Here is a 20489-nt window from a genome sequence, read left to right as displayed (position 1 = left end):
TCAGGTGGCACAGAGGGCGGTGTGATGGTGGCCGACGTCTGGTGCTACATGTCCCTGCTGGACAACTGGAATCTGGTGTCTCGGATGACGGTGGCTCGCTGCAAACACAACAGCGTGGTGTACGACGGAAAGCTCTACACCATCGGAGGACTGGGAGTATCAGGGAACCTGGACCATGTGGAGAGGTAAGAGTCACACAAAACATCAACAGACACCTCCAGCAGCTCCCAGCTGGTGTCTGCACAGTGCCACACTGCTCTGACAGCCATCAGAAAGAGAAAGGGTTTGGATGATTCTGCAGAAAGTTGGTGGATTCTCGAGTTTGAGCAATACATTTTCACACTGTGCAGCGACACAGCACATGGTGCAGCATGCAGCAGTGTTGTTCAGCATATTGCAAAAGTGTTTGGACAGGTAGATTAGAATTTTCTGTGAGAGCAGAAAGGTGCAGAGGAACAGAAAAGAGCCGAAGTGTATTAAACAGTCACATCTGTGTTTGTTGTGCAGCGATGGAGCACCTCTTGAGAGGACTTGGTCTCAAAGAGCATGCTGGCATAATGTGTCTGATCCCATCCACTTAGGCATTAACACATCGATGACCAAACTCTTCTGCATAAAACCAGACATTGTCCTCATGAAGTACACTTAATTCCTTGCCAGATAAAACGTGAAACGGGATTGTTCATATTCAATCGTCTGATTCACACCTCCTGGCTTTTCTAACTCTGCTCCTCATTTCTTATTTGTCCTCTAACCTGGACTGAGTGAGTTTGAGCAGCGAAGCTTCCTCCTCCTGCACGGCAGAGCGAGATGAACCAAGGCAATCAAAACAACATTACTGGGTTTATTAGCGCAGGCTGCTGCTGCTCATTACCTGGCAGTTCAATTGATCTCCAAAGCTTTTCACAATGCACAACAGTCCTCAAATGAAACAGGCTAATTTGATATTTCCCCTATAATGCTGCCACACAGTGTCGTTAGGGGAAGATGGAAGATTTGTGCCATAATGGAAACGCATTTGATTCCTCCGTCTCTGAGCTGCTTAATTTGAGAGCTGCTGGTGCATGGAGGGCATACACAGCTTTGGAGAAATCAGTATTTCGTTCTGTGCTGTGATTGTTTGTGTTCCTCTGTCTGTCCTGATTTTTTAAAAAGCCAACAGGTTTCTGAGGCTGATTGGGGAGAAGTCAAAGGTCTTGTTTCTAGGCAACCCAGGCTTTTATTTTTTTTTATTTTTCAGAAACCGCAAAGTCCAGCGAGAGTCAAAATGTAGTCATATCCTGTAAGGTTCTCTGATCCTTCTACTGAATGTGTCAACAGAATGAAGGTGATGTGCTTTTAGAGAAGGTGCAGACTGGAGAGTTATGGGAAATATTTCTTATCATGCTGATTTATTCTATTCAATGTTTTTGCCAAGTTCTTTAGAAAATGTTCACAAATATATTTTGTTTCCTGTCTGGTCTGATTGTCTCTAAATTGCTTTGAAAAAACACAAACAGACTGTTTCTATGGAGACACGCTTGTTGTAAACATGCTTGCCCACCGACGAGCTCTCTCCCTCCATCAGCTTTAAATATAATCCAATAATAATCCATGCAGATCATTAGAAAGGGGTCTTTAACAGAATAAAAGTCTCTGTGTTGTGAAATACTGATGTGTTGGTCAACAAAGAAGCGTGCTTTGTGCTGTGTGCTAATTAAAATATGAAAAGTAAGCAGGGGAGTAAAAGCGGTCTCATATCGTGAATGTTTCAGAGAAATATCTCTGAAGGAAGGCAATAGAATGTGGTTTAAGAAAAGGAAATGGTTCTTTAGTTCTTTAGGCTAAGCCAAACGTGATACCCTTGCAGTGAGCTCTATAGTAGTCCACATCTTTTTAAATGGAGTTACTGGAGTGATTCAAGTGATCGTTTCAGCTCTAGTGTCTTCTGTTAGCTACAGTAAGCAGACTGCATATAAGTATGACGTGTGTTTTTTGTGTCAATTTTGCAACTATTTAGGGTTAACCCTTGAAAGCCCTGATGCTGCCACTCTTCTGAAATACTTCCACCACAAACATTTTATTCGACACATTTTGAAAATGCATGTTGGATTGATGAATTTAAAGCTGAAGGAGAACTAGAACTTAAGGGGGAATAGAACTTATTTTAGAAACTGTCAAACTCAAGTACATTTTCCCTTTTCACTGTATGCAAGAGGAGACTTTTTTCCACCTAATTACTATTTTAAAAATGTATTTATAACCTTTATAACATTGGCTAAGCTCCGGCTTCTCTACACAAGTGTCTTTTGTTTGCTTCTCCTTACTCTGAAGCACTCGTGGAACCTAGAACTTTTTATTTTTCATGAAGAATGCTAGAAGGTCTTTTTGTACAAGCCATGCTTTGAATCACAACATTAATGTCAGTGCTGTTGAAGATTATCCAGATCCTTTTCAGTCTATTTCTGAAAGCTTTTGTTCTTACCTGCTTTGATTAATGAGCCTCATTAACTCCTAATCCTTTGTTTAGTAGCTAACCATCATATTTGGCAGGTGTGACTCTGCTATGAGACTCAGTCGGCTCTGCTGCAGCTCGGCTGTGTTGGAGCAAAACTCCTGAGATAGTGGAGACTCCAGCAGGGAGGCAGCCAATCCACAGCAGGACTAAACCCTGACTAGAGGAGATAACAGAACTGCTTTTTTTGTGTGTGTGCCTTTTGGCCTCCGCATGGCAAGGAAGAGCTGCACAGGTCTCAAGCCGTGTGAACGGCTGCCTTGGTTTTTTTTTTATTGTTGGGCTTTTTGGGCCTTTAATGGAGATATAGTACAGTGGATAGAGTTGGAAATCAGGGAGAGAGAGTGGGAAATGACATGCGGGAAAGGAGCCACAGGTGGGAAGACTACAGCCTCCATTCATGGGGCGCACGCACTAACCACTGCGCCACCAGCGCCTAACGGCTGACTTCTTTGATGGCTGGTGAGGATTGTATCTGAAGGCTGGGGAACATCATGAAACACTGCGACAGTCAGAGTTGATTTGCTCTGCTCATAGAGTGATTGATGCAGAGATTCTTTACACACAGAGATCATCTTTTTCAGACTTTATTTCTGTGTGCCCTGTACTTCTTGGTGTGTATGTACATGTGAATGCCTCTGTGCACACACTTGTGGTTATTTTTATGTCTGCATACATCAGCCAGCCTCAGGGCTCCTCACCTTCCAGCACCCTGACTCCTCATTTGCAGTCCTTCCTGCCTCCCTCACTCTCCATTTTTCCATCCATCTCACTGAGGGTTTTCACTCTACTGACCGTGAAATTCATCCACGTTCACAATGATGTCTTCAATTTGAGCCATCTCTAAGCTAGTTGGATGACACCTTTCTTTGGGAACAGTAGGAGGTCCAAATCAACACTCAGAGGAACTAATGGGCTCTGTCCTGTCTCCACTCTCCTCACTAATGACTGACAGATTTATAGGGTCGGGAGCAGTCGAGTTCAGGAGGCTTTTTTACTTGCAATCATGTATCCTGAGCCTGCTTTGTCCTCTACATGTAGATCTTTTAGATATTGAATAATTCATGGGTGTCTAATGATGTGTCAATCAAAGATGGTTTTGTTTTATTTATCATGCACTATGCTCAGGTTTGAGCATAATCTATTGCAAGTCAATATTTCATGCAGACTGTTTGTGACATGATACTGAGTACAGCAGCTATATTTTCTCATCAGGGATGTTGAGCTGTTTGGCAAATAAGATCCTGTTATCTGGCTTCATGACTTTTCAATCTAGATTTACCTTTTGGATTCTACTGTAGGTTATAAATATGAGCCTATGAAAAGCTGTGGAGAGAGCTGCATTGTTCATGTGTTGTTTTCAGGCTAATTAACTAGCACATTTGTTGTTTCTGTATAAGCGTCCATGCACTTTATGACTGTGTGTTTGTTACAGGAGTCTCTATTCTCCATTATCTCATGCCTATTTCAGTTTTTTCAGTCGTTGTGGAGGTCATTGAACTCCTTTTCAGTAGTCAGTCTTGATCTGATTTAAGATATGCAGTTATCCTCCTCTTAACACAGCCCTCCTCCATCTATTTCTTGAGTTTTACTTTTTCCATTCAGTGGCATTTTACTTACACACCTACTTATACACCAGCTCAATGGGCCATTTCAAAAAATGGTGGCTTAGTCTGACACTGAAGGCCAACGAAATGCCTCCAAGACCTTGTGTCGGAGTGCTGAATCGCTGCTTGAACATTTTAACAACTCGACCATGACAGAGAAGATGCTCTGAGATGGAGTTTTCAGCTGGTTGGGTCACGCTTCAACACAGTCAAAGTTCTTTTTTGTGGGTTCTCAAGTTACAAGTCCTTTTAGTTCTCAATGTCTGTGGGTTGTGTGTATGCTGTAAGGTGTTGCTCAGGGCCACATATTCCTTTATAGGCCTGACCCACGTCCGACACGGAAAGAACAGAGCCTGACCCAAACCTGTCAATGTTATCTTTATGATGGAATCCGACCTGAGATTGACACAGTAAGCCAGAGCAATGAGTTGGAGTTACCATGTCATGCTGATGTTGGAACCTTAAGCACAGGCAGTGAGTGCTGAAACAGCTGATGCTGCAGACCGTGAGGGGCAGGAGAGGATGGGGGACGTCTCTGAATGGTTTGGTGATGAGAGCTGGACACTGGACATCACCTGATCCAGATCAGCCAATAGAGAACTTTAATGCTAGGAGCCTGTGTCTACCTGTAATGGGTAGTCACTATGCATATTTCTGACACAATATTTATCATTTAAATTGGACTCAAATTGATCAACATTACAACTTAATAACCATACATAGGCTTTCAGCTTAGACAAGTCGTATGGAATTTAAGTTACTCTTTTAAGACTTCATTTTAAATGTTGACTCATGTCCCATATGCTACCCATGCTACCATATATTCCTCTCCTCCTCCCTGCTTTTCTCTTTCCCTCCTGTTCTCGTTCTGTCCTGTTTTTTGTCTCTTCACGCTGCTGATTGGGTGGGCAGGGGATGATGGGTGTATTTGGAGGGAGCCTGCGAGACCAATCTTGAATGTGTCTGACAAGCTCGAGCGGAGGCAGTGTGTCCTCTTTATTGGTTTCTAATGGGGCACCGAGGTCTCTGAGACATGGAGGTAGACAAAGCTAGAATATCATGTGTGTGGGTGTATGTGTGAGAGAAAGATTGGCGAGAAGCAGCAGGTGTGCCTGTGGATGGTTTAAGTGAAAGGCAGAGGCGCTGCAGGGAGCGAGGAGTATGAGCTGTATGTGCTTCCCCTTTATGCATTAATGAACAACTTGCACCTCAAAACATATTCCGCCTTTGCCAACAGGCAAGTAATTTTTCTCTTTTTTTTCCCTGTCCTCTTTTTCTGTTTTTCACCTTCTATCTCTCTCTGACAAAAACACACATTCCAGCTCTTAGTCATACATGACACAGCATTCTAAGCATTCAAACCTAAAGCTTTTCAGTAGCATCTATACCCCCAGTAATTTGGGTGTATATCTAAGTTCCAAAACCGTCTCCCACCTCCTCACACACCACAGAGCTGCCCTACATGTCTGCTATCACCATGAGGGCTTACTTTGGTGACGACGTGGGGTCTCTCAGTCGTCCATCTCTTATCTGGTTTAGAAGAGCGGTAATCGATGTGTGACCTACACACTCAGAAGCACTCATGTCCTCTGTCTTACATTACATTCCAATCCAATTAAATAGTGTCCACACATATTTTCAAACACTGACCCACACTGTGTAATTATCATGGCTCCTTCAGTTGTTATCCTGATACGCTTTCAAGGTGCTTTTTTAATTCTGCACAATACGTGTTGTGCAGCATTTCTGCAGTTTGTCAACATGCAGAATGTGTGTGTGTGTGTGTGTGTGTGTGTGTGTGTGTGTGTGTGTGTGTGTGTGTGTGTGTGTGTGTGTGTGTGTGTGTGTGTGTGTGTGTGTGTGTGTGTGTGTGTGTGTGTGTGTGTGTGTGTGTGTGTGTGTGTGTGTGTGTGTGTGTGTGTGTGTGTGTGTGTGTGTGTGTGTGTGTGTGTGTGTGTGTGTGTGTGTGTGTGTGTGTGTGTGTGTGTGTGTGTGTGTGTGTGTGTGTGTGTGTGTGTGTGTGTGTGTGTGTGTGTACGCACATACATGGACAGTTAGTGTTCTTACAAATTGAGAAAACAGACTTCTGCTCTGAATGAGTTCATTCACATGGATTATGTGTAAATGAGTCAGTGATGGATTCCCTCTGTCTCCCAAGGATTAGCTGAAGGTGACACAAAGGCGGTGTTGATGGTGTGTCTCTTGGCTGACCTTGACTTCAGTCTGTTAGACACACACGCTAGGGGCCGTCCATATGGAGAGCGAGACTCCATTAGACCAACAGATGTCTTCTTTTACAATCTGTCCGATGTGTGCATTATTAGTAAATAACAACCAAAATACCTCTGCAGAGTTCATGAATGTGAAAGTGTGTCAAAGCTTGAATCAGCTGCTTGTTACCTTTATGTTTAAACCTCTCAAGGATTACTCTGGATGATTAGGAAGAACAAATATTTAAGGGACCTGCAGCAAATCCCGCTGTCATCATAAACAAACATGGCAGTTTTGACTGTACATTTGTACATCAACTGTCCAACATCACCTATTATAAAACATGTCTTTCTTTCACAAACACAGTCAAACTGAATGTGTCGCTCTTGCACCTGGCAGACATCCAGTTACAGCTCTGAGTTGTTGCATGCTGGGAGCATTAACTTGTTTCTCTTATCCAGATTACATATTCAGAGACAAATGTAGGTTAAAGTTTGTCCTCTTTCTTTATTCACAATCTGTCTACCCTTCCTATGTTTCTGTCTTTGTGTCCCGCTCCTACATTAAGGAACAATCCTGCATTGTTTGTTCTGCTGCAACCCTGCAGCATCGTCTCTGAGATGATTGTCCCGGTGCGATGAAAGGAGCCTGTCAGGAGCTGCAGACGATTACACAGCTCCATGCAGTGATCAGTCTTTGTGGATAATCTTTTTTTTTTTTTTTTAAATCAATGGATGCAGTGCATCACGTTGAGAGGAAAGAACGGCAGAGATCTAGTCTTTGTTTTTGTGATGAGCACAGTGTGTTATTTTTCTCTGTCTGTCTGTCTCTTTCCCTCCACCTCCTCTGTCTTGGAGATACAATCAAACCATAAACACCCACCCTGAGAATCTTTAAAACGTCACTCCTGATGTCACGCTTGATGGTGAATCACACGTGAAATATTTCCAACCAGATCTGTGACCTCAGAGATCGTCTGAGACTCTGAGACTCTGCGTCTCTGCTGACCTGCACGTGTTCCTCTTGATCAGAGCTGCTGATTCATTTGGCTGCACGATAGCACAGCAGAATTTACACTAATTAAAACCTATTTCCATAATCTGCTTCTATGTGAAATAAATTGGGTTTTACAGAAAGCCTTGATAACTATCAGAGTGAAATAATGATATTTGCTCATAGAGAGTTGATGCACCTAATCCGTGTTTAACGTTCATTCTGAATTGTCCTCATGTTAAAGCCTCTTAGAGAAGCATTTCTTCTATCAAAAGGTTCTATTCAAAAACATCTGTTGTCATTTTTATTATTAAGACTTAAAATGTTGCCTTAGAACATTTTGTTTTTTCCCACTCGGGGACAGCAGGGACACCGTCTGAACAAAACGCTGACATGTTCTCACCTTTTGAAGGTGTCATGCTTCATGTTGCCGACACATCCAGCTTACATGGACAGACATTAGCAGTGTCCTGTAGTTTGTTTCTCCCCTCAAAGTTCTAGCTCTGTTTTTAGCCTCTAAAAGCTCCTCCATAAGTTCACCATCCAAATCTCTTTGTTTGTTTACCTACTTTTCCTGGCTGGGTAGGTTGTGCACACTGTTTCTTTGAACCTTTTCACTAAATCAGCTGTCTGTGAGCGATGTTTATGACAACAGTGAACCACAACAATGCAGTTGCACGCTCTGAAAATAATGAGCTGAAAGGTGATATGGAAAATTCTGTAAAGCTGATGGAAACGGCAGAGTTGGTTGATAATTCTCTGAGGGATCATCAGCACAAGTAACATCTTTGATGCTACTTTCAGTCATCTGATTCATTGTTGACCCAACATTATTGCATTCTGCATCCTTTACTTTGTCGCTCTTTTGCCTCTCCTGAATCTTTCAGTTCAGTTCTTTTTAAGAATCTGAGTAATAACTGAATACTTCAAAAAACAGCAAGAGATAAAACTATTTGAGCAACCTTAAAGATGGTATGGTTGATCTAGTTGTTATGTTATGCTCTTGTCCTGTTTCCTTAATCTGCCTTACTCAGCAGTGGATGGTCCTTTAAATGATGGACCCCCTTGTTGTGGTCAGAGGGGTAATTAAAAGTGTCAGTGCCCTTAGTCCTTCATAAGCAGGGCTCAGTGACTCAACCAGATCCTGGTGTGTGTCTTGAATACGTTCACTTTTCAGTGATCGGATGGGACTGTGCTTTTTTTTGGTCAAGTGTTTAGTCATCGCCATGTGGTCCTGGGGGACTTAACCTACTTTTTATCACGTATAGGTGTTTTTATTTTATCACAGAAACAACCTTGATCAGGGCGGCTTGCATTAGTCTGAATAGACGTGTGTCTAATCAAAGATCCAGGATCTGTTTGAGGCTCTTAAAGAAGGCCTCCCCCAGCTGGAAGGCTATCGTCTGCTTTGATCAGTGGTCTGTGGACACGGGATGACACGGCTAACACGCCATGCTAATGGAGGCACCGGGCACAAAACACATACAAATACACCAAGCCCATGGAAAGTCAAGAAGTACACTTTAAAGCATATTTTCCTCTGACTAGCTCACAGTCCTATAAGTCAGAGTCTTGTTCAAAGTCTGTTGGGTCCTTTCATCTTGCTGCGTCTGTGGGTGTCAGTCTGGGTTGGCTGAGTTTTCAGCTCCGTGTTGAAGTCTCTGCCAAAGGCGGCTCGGTGAGAAAGGTCCAGAGCTCAGCGCTGACACACAGCCCAACTCCAGAGACTAATGACTTGTAGCTCCAAACATAATGTTGCTTTGTGTAATTGCTTTAATTGCTGTCATTGTACATAATGGTTGGTCTTTTTCATCTTCCCTGGTGGTGTAGGCATTCTGCTAATTATGTCTGTCAACCCTGCAGCCAAAACCAGCATTACAGCTCAGTGGGAACTTCAGAGTGTTTTGGTATATTATTGGAGGTTGTATAGTGTGGTGTTTGCGTGTGTGATGTGTTTGTGTGTATGTCAAACATGTTTTTAGACCTAGATCTCTATCTCTTCTTTGTTTCTCTAGATTTCTTTGTTTTTGGTCTTTGATTCATAGAGGATGAATCTACTTTGTTCATAAAATCTTTCTTTTTGTTATTTTCAGGTACGACACAATCACCAACCAGTGGGAGACGGTCTCTCCTCTTCCTAAGCCGGTCCATTCAGCAGCGGCCACAGTGTGCGGAGGGAAGGTCTTTGTGTTCGGAGGGGTCAACGAGGCTGGGCGCTCGGCGGGGGTCCTCCAGTCCTACATACCACAGAGCAACACATGGAGCTTCATTGAATCACCTATGATAGGTAAGAGAGGTGATGACACCCAGAGTGTCAGGAGACATGTTGCCTTTTGTAACATGGCAAAGCTGTTGTGTAACAGGTTGTGGTTTGATACTGACGTTGCATTTCCACTGGGAAAGAGAATTACTCGCTCACCAGCTAAATTAGTCCCCTTCAAGTCATAAATACTAATGTTTGTTTTTTATCAGTGGTGGAACAAATGTCCTGTAAAAGGCATATAAAGAAGCATCATTATGCAACCATTTCCATGTATGCACATCTTTAATCTTTGGACAGTGGCATCTTGCTTTCTCATGACAGAGGAAAAAGGAGTGTTTGGTTCTCCAGTATGTCTACCATGTTATTGAGAAACTATGCTTTCACAACTCCAAACAATGGAACAACTTCCATGTCATGTGTTGGCCTTCTTCTGTTGAAACCAAGGAGTTCTGATTTCCATTATGAGATTCAATGTTGTCACAGAGTGTGAGTCTGTTGTGGATGGTGTATGTTAATTTTGCACTCCAGCATTCATGGGCATGAAGGGGAGTCCTTGTGTATAAAGTGTGGATCTACAACATTTTGACTCGTCAGTCTCTTATACATTCTGAAGTACTGGAGTCCTCCTCAATCATTTTCCGATCACTTTCACTATGATGAACAGACCACAGCTAATGATAGGCGCATCCAACTAAAGCTCTTTATAGTCATTGGCCAAACTCTTTACTTTTTCACTTCTCACACCAGCTGCAGCTACATTCCAGTTAGAGCCACCTGGGACCTGTGAAGAAGGCAACAACACAAGAAACACTTTAAACAAGCTGTCATAACTCTGAGGTAGCAGGAAAAACACACAGTGGTCAACTCAGTGTGCTTCAAAACACTGACAGCTGTGTTCTCTGTGCACATGTTATCCACAGGAAGGACCCTGAAATACATCCTCAAAAGATGTACCATAGAACATGTATGATCACTGTTGATAAGAACGTATATATATATATATATATATATATATATATATATATACGTTATATTTGGTCCTGGACACACTTTAAAAATGATGCAGATGCTTCCCACTTAATGTGAGATCCTCTAGTGAAGTGAATAAGCTTTTTTTCTAAACTGTCAAGTAATTCCTTAAAACTGGCAACTAAAAGGAATGTGAGTGTTTTCATTCAAACACATTTACCTACAGTTAGAAATTGTATATATTGTGGGGGGTGACCCCATTGAATATGTGATCACATGATGGATTCTCATGGCAAAGAGCTGTCCAAATGTTTTTCAAGATGAGTAAGTTTTTATCTTGAAATGTGTCATACTGTTGCTGAAGCAACACTCGGAGCAGCAGGCATCAGAGAGAAACACTGGGTGTAAAATGTGTTTGAATTCAGATGTTTTCTGACAAGATGTTGATCTGTTGTCATTAAAGTTTCAGCACAGAGGCACTTCCCTCAGTTCTGGTGAAAAATAAATGTGCTGCCACTAAATCCCTGTGCGGAGTCTCAGTAAAAAGAAGGAAGTTAAAGTATTGCCTGTAAGAACCAATGAGATCTGCTGTACAGATAGGAAGACGATTCAAACTTTTAAATTCTAATTTTTTTAGGGCCGTCAAACAATTAATCAATTAAATTAATTAGTTAATCAGGATTAATCACCTTTTTAATTGCATATTTGACGTTTTGAAATTCCATTATTTCACAAAATAAAATGTTTTAGGCTTTTATTTTGAATTCTGGGACTGTCTAAGGTTGAGAGTACTTTCCTTGATGTTGAATTCAACCCTGCTTTTATTTTGAAAATAAAGAAGGACCTTCTGGTATATTGAAGGTGACATTATTTTTGTCTCGTTCCACTGAGCTGTCAGGGAGTTTAAATGAAACGAGACATTCAAAGATACAGCAGTGTTCTTTCCATCACTGTGACTACAGGGAGACGCTGCAGAGGCTTCTCTACGGTGCGCCTCAGGGGACAAAATAGCATGAGATGAGTGTGCGTGCGTGACAGACTGTCATCCGTCAGTGTGTTGAAGATCGGCAACTGACAGCCAACGAGCAAACAGATAATGAACGATTTAGAACTTCCTTTGAAATTGGGCCGGTGATGATTTTAGTGATTTTTTGAAGGAGTTTATCCATCAACCCTCTGTTCTTCACCCCCCCCCCCCCACCTCTCCTTCTCGAGTGTCTCTACCGCCTCACAGAAATACAGCTGTGTGCGTTTCCTGTGACTGTACTCATGTGTAAGTGTGTACTTGTAGTATGTGTGGTGTTTCCCCTCTGCATTGGCCACCTCCTGCATGAACTGTAAATGGGTTTCACAAACACTTATCAGGACTGACTTCCTCTCTCTTGCAGAGTGAAAATGGCTTTACGTGCGCCAAATATAGTCCCTTTAACAAGCCTATTGAGATGTGTGGATGATCTGCAGATCTGCTCGCCTGTGTCTGTCTTTGTCTTGAATATATCTGTCTGCTGAGCAGTAGATGTACTGAAACATGGGAGTGTTAATGACATGCTTTAAGCTACTTTTGAAGCCTCACTGCTTTCTTTAGGAGGTCAGTTCATCTAGATAACTATATTTCCAGAGGTGGAGATATCTCTCAGTAACATTTCTGACTAATACTTGGCAAAATGAAAAACAAGTGATGATTAGGCTGCCAAATAGATGATGTCAGCATATTGAATCAAAGTTTTTAAGAAATGATACCAAGATACCCAGTGACTTGTAATCACACCTCCTCTGAGGAAAATATACTTTGGAACACACACACACACACAAACACGCACCACTAGTTATTCACCCAGCGTGCATCCTCTGCTGACAGACGGTCTCCATCAGCTGCATGGAGCCTCAGCATCTTTGAGCACTGACTGATCTATCGAGAATTCAACAACAGAACAATGAGCTGCACAAATGACACATAATGGCACGAGAGAGCCATTACAGAGGAAGAGGAGGAGAAGAAAGGGAGAGAGCCAAAATGAAAATGGAGAGTTTCAATAGATTCCTAAGAGGTCATGACCCCGACTCATTCTTTATCCAACTCAATCAAACACATCATTCTCTTCATCTGCTGTTTTCATCATTTCCAAGGCTGCTTTTATTCTGTAAAACATAAAAGGATACAATGTGCACAAGACAAGTTGCTGTTGTTCCAATTACCTTGTTGTACTTTTGTCTAGACACCTTGTAGCAACAATTGGAAGCTTCTATGTCCTCTTTGCTGCTCCTCCCTCATTGTCTCTGCAGGATCCTAGGAAGCAGCAGGGGACACCCAGCACCTCGTGCTCTATCTTTCAGAGGAATTTGTCTAGTTTATGTTGATGGCTACTGCTATTTGGTCGTCTTTATCAGACAGAGCAGTCGTCCTATTTGGATCCATACTCCATAATGGAGTGAGTTGTGATTTACAGTATTTGTGTGTTAGTTTTTCAGGTTTTTTTTCCGAACAGATATATGCTGTGTTGATGGAGGAATCAGTTCAGAAAGAATGTGTGACAACAATGAGATTCTTTGGTTTAAACACCAGCCGTAAAATGCAACGTAGCCGTGTGTTTTGTGTGTGTACGTCTTAATTTGTTACCTGTCCTTGACCTCAGCCTCGAGGGGTCCCAGACTCGCTGATTAAGCTGTTATAGCAGAGTGTGAGAGCCTGTGCCAAAATGTGTTACCCTGCAGGCACAGCTGTTCTACTATCACCACAGCCGTGATGAAACCTTTATTAAGCTTTAAAAATTCAGAATTGTGAATACAGACACACTTTTCTATAAGACTGGAATAAACAACAAGACTCTCCCCGGAATTAAAAATGTGTCGAGGAAATTGACGCGACTTAAGCACTCAGAGAGAGAGAGAGAGAGAGAGAGAGAGATACTGTAGGTATAGGAAGCAGTGGTGAGAGTTTCTGTGGGGAAAAAGAGAGAAAGGGTTTTTCCTTTGAGAGTGTCCTGGTATTATTCAGCCTCCAGCAATGAGCAGGCAGAAACAAGTGTTCTGTGTTTATGGGACCAACACAAAACATCATGTACACATACTTATGCTGAAATACATACACACATGTGATGGGAACAACTGCTAGCAGCATATCAATGAGGTGAAGACTGTAGAAGAACAAGAGTATAAACACATCAGTGAGAATGTGAGGAGGACCAATCAGAGCAGGATGTTTTCAGGAGCAGAAATTGAAGCTGATACAGTGCAGCAGACATTCAGAATGGATGTCGGTTTGTTGAACGTCTACATATGAGGCTATTAAGGGCCTGAATTAAAACATGTTATTGACTTCCACCATTAGAATGTAAGCATCTTCATGAGTTGTGATGTGGGCACAAGTACAAACATTAACAGCAACTTCTCACTAATGTAAATAACAGCAGTGTTTCCCCTACCATTATATTAGGGGGGCGGCCCTCCCCCCCAACGGTCCCCCACTTGAAGGTCAAGTTAATAAAAAAAAATATATATATTATATTTATATATATATTATTTTTTTTTGGGGGGGGGGGCTTTTTGTGCCTTTATTGTAGAGATAGGATAGTGGATAGAGTCGGAAATCAGGAAAATAAGTCATTTAAGGATACCTTCCCAATAGAACAGGACAGCTGTCATTAAAAGTAACACATGAACACCAAGATTCCTTCAAGTGTTTGTGTCGGCGTCCGTCTGTCACCCCCCCCCCCAAAGCTGTAAACCTAGGGGAAACTCTGAACAGTACAGTACAAATGAGGCTTGGTGCACCCAATTCCACATTTTAGAGCTCAAACACAACCATGTGTACAGTGTAGGTGCTTCCTTTTTCTTTTTTAATTACGCCCCAAAGACCTATTAGAGGATAATGAAGGTTAAAAACATAATACAGTGCGGCCCATTCAGAGTGTCAGTGTGTGTGTGTGGCAGCAGGAGCACCTCTCACCTCCAGAAGTGATCTGTTAATTAAACATGTCCACTCCTCTCAGCAGCAGGGGGGCACACTCAGAAAGGGAAAGGTGATTTTTATAACATGAGAGATACTTTTAGGGCTTCTACTGCAGTTATGAGGCGTCAGGCATTGTTTCTTCAGTTTCCCGCCTTTAAAGAGGGATGTCAGTCCATTGTGGTAGAAAACATGGAGCACAATCGCTCATGGCTGAGTGTCTGTTCATTATTCATGCTGCTTGTGATAAAATGGGCAGCTGCAGCCTGCTCAGGAGAACGTTTTTCTTAGTTCTTCTCCCCACACAGCAGGGCCTCTGTTCACAAGCTGCGGGTCTCCACCAGCATGGTTTTGCACAAACCACTGTTTCATTAAGTTGTGTATCATCTTTAATCCTACAGAGCTGCTGCTTCAATGCCTCTGTTTTCCTTGTGTGCTGTATACTGTATCAGATTGAATTATACAGTGTGAACAGCACTTTCTAACCTGTCCATTCATATATTTACAACACATGGAGTGTTATTTTTTTCTCCAGCCTTCGTTTTCTTTGTAAATCTATGGACCTGCCAGAGGGCGTTATACAATCATGAATTATTGGGAATTAGATAACTCTTCATGTTACTGCAAAGCAGAACCCAAGGAGGTCACATGATGTATGAACTCTGTGTTGCTGTTTTTTTTCAAGATTTATTTTTTGGCTTTTGGGGCCTTTGTTAGAGAGATAGGACAGTGGATAGAGTCAGAAACTAGGAGAAAGAAAGTGGGGAACGACACGCAGGAAAGGAGCCACAGACAAGATTCGAACCAGGGCCATCCGCTTGGAGGACTTTAGCCTCAGTACATGGGGCGCTCACTAACCACTAGTCTATCTGCCACCCATGAACTCTGGGTTTTCACTGTTTTTTTATACATCCTTTTTTTTTTTCTTGAAGGGATAGTTCCATATTTTTGAAGTGGGATTGTACGAGGTGCTCTTCAACAGTAAAGGGAGAGATTCCAGTCAGCTTTGCCCAATTATGAAGAGATCGCCCATAGTGCAGCATGGAAGCTAAACTTTACAGAGAGGGACATTTTCCATGTCATTCAGCAAATTAAAAGAAAACCAAGCCTTAAAAAACAACGTCTTTGTATGTTTGCTGTATTGAAATATGTTTTCATGTGTCTACAGGGCACTGATCAGCTGTTTTGATCTTTAACAACTCGATTAGAATTTTGCAGATGAGGCTTAGAATTATATTGTGAATTTTTTTGTGCTTTTGTTGTGTTTTTTTTCCAATATAGCGTACATACCAGGACATTGGTTGGTAGTTTTTTTTGTTACTTCAAATGTGTTATATTACGTGGAGCAAACGACCATGTCTGCATAGCCGTATAGACTAGCTTCCATGCCTGACCTCCGGCCAGTCTCTCTTTAAAGGGGCCACGCTGACCATCATCTCCTGTGGCTAATGCTTACTATTGACAAGTACCTCATACAACCCAACTTCAAAAATACCAAACTATGCCTTCAAGCTATTTCTGAATAGCCCATGGGTAAATCAACAGAATGTGAATTATTAGTATTATTTTTCTTAAACAAAACTCTGTTTCTCCTTCTCTTCCTGTCATATCTTCAGATAACAAATACGCCCCTGCAGTGAGTCTGAATGGGTTAATATTCATCCTGGGAGGAGCCTACGCTCGAGCCACCACCATCTATGACCCAGACAAAGGAAACATCAAGGCCGGTCCCAACATGAACCACTCTCGGCAGTTCTGCAGGTGAGACTTTATTAACACAGCAGTTCAATATGGAAGTTTATGTGGACTACATAGACTGTGAGTGTTTTCATAATAAGTTAATGGTCTGAATCACTTGGTTAAAGTCTTCTTGGATACAGAAGAAATAAATCCAGAATAAGGTAAGATATACTTTAGGGTGTGGCTACCTGTTGATGCCATGTTGGCCATGGGACCTAGTGATGGATATCTAACCAATCTACCAAATATCGTCTCTTCTAGTTCTAAAGTCAGCCATATTTGTTTTAGATTTAAACCTCAAAAGGAGGTTTGCAGAAAAATGGGTGATATCATGATTGCAACCCCTTTGATAAAGTGTTATGATGGGAAAAATGTCTAAGCTCAAATTTTTGCACAGCATTAGAAAATCATACTAAATTTAACAGCTACACAGGCAGGTTCACTAAAACCGGTCATGGGCTGATACTATTTCCAGCGAGCTGCACTGAAACTGTAAAACATCTATCTTTGCAGAAACAAGTGTCCTGTAACTCATGAGCTCGATTTAAGTAAATCGTTCGATCATCAATGTCCCTTCCTGTTATTCTGAGAGGAACACAAAACATCTGCTGGAAATTCAGAAACTCTGCTTCATTTAATCGTCTTTCTTTTAAAGCCTGTCATATCTCTTTTTTTATGCTTAATATTGTGACATGAGTCACTAGTCAGGGATCAGGGGAGTGTAATGTTTATGTTCCAAGAAAGAAAAGGAGGCCATGTTTTAAATTTTGTGGACACATAACTGCTAATAAAAATAGATAAATTGTTTTCAACAACAGTGGGATCACATCCTAATGTCACACTCGACTCGAGCCTCTGAGGTGTGCAGTTTGCTGAATAATGAACCCACTGCTTTCAAAGCCCGGGCAATTTTTAGTTATTTTTCAGGAGGCGAGAAAGAAAGAAGCGAAAACATTTGGAAAGCAATTACGGACTGTGATTTTATGTGTGAAATGTGTATCATAAATCACGTTGTCAGAGTTATTGATAAGCTGCACCAGCACACAGCATACTGTTGTGCTACATTTAACTAAGTCTGACACCAGGAGGAGAGGAGGGAGGACAGTGAACGCAGCACAGAGTCTCCAAAAGGAGAAAACACACAAACACTCAGAAACAGCACTATCTGCAGTGTGAGAGGATGAAGTCTAGCAGGGTCATCATGCAGGAGAGCTGATATTCTCCCTTCAGTGCGTTCAGCTCTCTGCAGGCCTGAACCTCCCCTCTGTTTATCAGGAGGAGCAGCTCCAGGCTGTGACCTGCGTGCTCTCCTTTTTGGAGCAGCTGTGCTTTCTCTCTGAGTAGATTTAGGCTTTATGTAATCATCTTTTTTTTTAGTGACAACAGTGATGTAAATGTGTTGCAATAGTACTGCATGTTGTTCACTCTGTGTGTATTTGAGTGTGTGCCTTATGTAAAGGCAAATCGTTCCAAAGCCCAAATCAGCTCGCAGCCAAAGTTTTAATCCTCTCTGCATGCAAACTCCTGTTTCTGTTCCTCATATCAGTGTCGTATCATGATTAACAATAAGAGCTGTATTCCTGCTGCTGTGAGTCACAGCTTTCTAATATCAAAGCTACTTAAGCTCTTCACTTGACTTTACCCACTTAAGGTACTAACCCAGATGTGCTCTTGACTGTTTCTGATGTTGAGCAGATTTTTAGCTGCAGGAACTTTACCCAGGTATTAAGGACCTTAGGAGCAACTCTGTGTGTTTTTACCCCAGACACCTGAGTAGACATAATGTCTTTGTTTTATCCCCCTTCGAACCCTGTGTAGACCTGTATAAAACAGGGCTAGTCTAGCCCTTTCCCCCAGTTCATAAACATGCTAAGCTAACTGACACATGGCTGTTGATTTCTATTCATCAGACATCATTCCCTCTGCACCTTTAAGAAAAAGCTAAAGACCCAGCTCTTTCATGAATACCTACGACCTCAATGATGATGATGACGTTGGTCTCAATATTATTGATGATGATGATGATGGTAATGATGATGGTTTTGTTTGATAACGATGACTTATAAGATGGTTTCTATACTGATTAGAGCTCTCAAGAACTGCCGTCAATGTTGTGCTTTGCCTCTGTGCAATGCCTGTCAGCACCTGTGTGTCCAATCGGACTCAAAGCTGATCGTTTGCTCTTACTGACATTGTTTCCTTTTTCTAGATCCTTGCTTGTGTTGTACTTAGTCTCTGATGTACGTCGCTTTGGATAAAAGCGTCTGCGTCTGTGAATTGTAGGCAAATATAAGAGTGATCTCAAATCTTGAATGAAAAGGTGCAGAAAGGAGAATAGTCTATAGTCTATACGCTGGCCCTCTTTCTTTCAGACATTCATTAACAAAACACAAAATTCAAAACATTTTAACAGGAGATAACCAAACGTTTTAAATTCTGTCTGTCCATGCAGCGCTGTGATTCTCGATGGGAAGATCTACGCCACAGGAGGCATCGTGAGCAGCGAGGGTCCCGCCCTTGGCAACTTGGAGACCTTTGACCCTTACACCAACACGTGGGCGCTCCTACAGTCCCTGCCCTGCCCTCTGTTCAGACACGGCTGTGTGGTCATCAAGAAGTACATCCAGAGCAGCTGAGGGCGACTTGGACCCGATTAGTCTGGGATCGATGCCAAACACCATCTGAGCTTCTGGTTGAAGGACGATGTGTGACAGCAGCTTAGGATAGGGGTTAGTCGGTCTGCGACTTCTGGACTTGCCAGCATCCATCCATCCATCCTGCCACATCCCGTCCCACCCTTCAAAAAAAGCCCTGTGCAGAATGTACTCATGCTCAACTACTCAGCCATGTCAGGTGACGATGCCTAACCTTCAGTACTGTACATGTTGTGGTAGTTGTTCATCCTCCATCCAACAGGCACAGGGACCCTCTTAGGAAACTGCTTTTCTATTGAAGTCCTCATTGATTCAGTTGTTTTTTCTGTAAACTCGTCCCTTCATATTTCTATACTCCGATGATGCTCAGTGAAAGCTGTGTGATGCAGGGTGAGATATCTGTCCCTTTTGATACTTGTGTTTGACAGGCTGAAGGCTTCACAGTTCTATCTTAGAGAGCAGAACATGTTTGAGAATCATTTTCAGTTGAGACATAAAATAAAGGAAAGGTCTGTTGAACCCTTTGAGTGGATTTGAAGTGTCTCTTCTTTTTTCTCTTTGTTCAGAAATGAAATTCCCTCATTGAGTTAAGAGCTCATTTTAAAAACGTAATTATGTAACCCAGTTATTTTAAACTTTGTGACATGGTAAACAGGAACATCCTAAACATGTGGGTCAGGTAGGATTATAAGGAAAATAAAATCTTCTTTTTCTTTGTCAAATTCCAGACTGATTGAGAGAGAATCTGCTGATCTGTTTTTTTCTTTCATTTGAATTCTACTCTCTGGAACAAAGACAACATTTTATGGAGACAGAAAGGGAATTCTTTCAGATAAAGTTGGGGAAAAAAAGCACAATAACTACCCATGACTGATATCATAAAAGTTTATGTATTGATTCATGCTTTTATCTGTTTCATTGGTTTCCTTGAACGTCCTTCATGTTTTATACGACGCGTTTCATTGTGAGCCACATCTTGAGTTGGATTTGTATTCTGTAAATACAAAGTACAAAATGTGTATATTTTAAAACCTGAAAGAAGTTCTGTACAAATGTTTTTAAGACTTGAAGAACAATCTGTAAATATGACAAAGTATGTCTGTAAATGTGTGTAAAAAGGAGAATTTCACAGGAATTATTCAAACCTAATACAAATATCAGAACATGGAACTGTGTCATGTCTGTGTGTTATATTGAATAATGAATCAAGACTGCATCATGTTTGATAACACAAGTTATCTACTCCAGGTTGTTTACATCCCCAAGTTTGTTTGATTCTCACTGCAGAACATGGGACAAAAGCTCACTTTGTCATAAGAAAACCATGGTGATAAGATTAATATAGCTTTAGTAAATAGTTTTTTAGACAATGGTCTTCACTTTTGTAGATTTCTTTATTGATCTGAATTCAGAAAAAGAAAATACCACATGAAATCAACATTTTTGAACTGTTTTTTTCAGTAAGTCACAGCAGTTTATTTGAAAACAGTGAAAGCAGTGTGTGAAACACAAACAGACAAACAGATGGGAAGTCTTAATCAAATAAACTGTGAAAAAAGATGAGAACAAAGAAATTCAAGATAGAACTCTTTCCTCCTGCATACTGGACTAA

At 41.6% G+C, this 20489-nt stretch overlaps 1 protein-coding gene across 2 annotated transcripts in view; it reads left to right on the top strand.

Annotated features, from left to right (window-relative positions):
- Positions 1 to 20088, top strand: part of LOC132985208 (kelch-like protein 29) — a 105270-nt gene extending 85182 nt beyond the window's left edge. For both annotated transcript variants that reach the window (XM_061052460.1, XM_061052458.1), the window contains 4 exons: positions 5 to 185; positions 9399 to 9592; positions 16100 to 16244; positions 18676 to 20088. In XM_061052460.1, the coding sequence (XP_060908443.1) occupies positions 5 to 185; positions 9399 to 9592; positions 16100 to 16244; positions 18676 to 18859 (704 nt within the window). In that variant the 3' untranslated portion in view covers positions 18860 to 20088. The remainder of the gene's footprint in view (positions 1 to 4; positions 186 to 9398; positions 9593 to 16099; positions 16245 to 18675) is intronic.
- The last annotated feature ends 401 nt before the right edge of the window (positions 20089 to 20489 follow it).

This window comes from Labrus mixtus, chromosome 12 (genome assembly GCF_963584025.1).
Source record: "Labrus mixtus chromosome 12, fLabMix1.1, whole genome shotgun sequence".
In the NCBI taxonomy this organism is placed as follows: Eukaryota; Metazoa; Chordata; class Actinopteri; order Labriformes; family Labridae; genus Labrus; species Labrus mixtus.
This window is presented reverse-complemented; position numbering and strand designations above follow the sequence as displayed.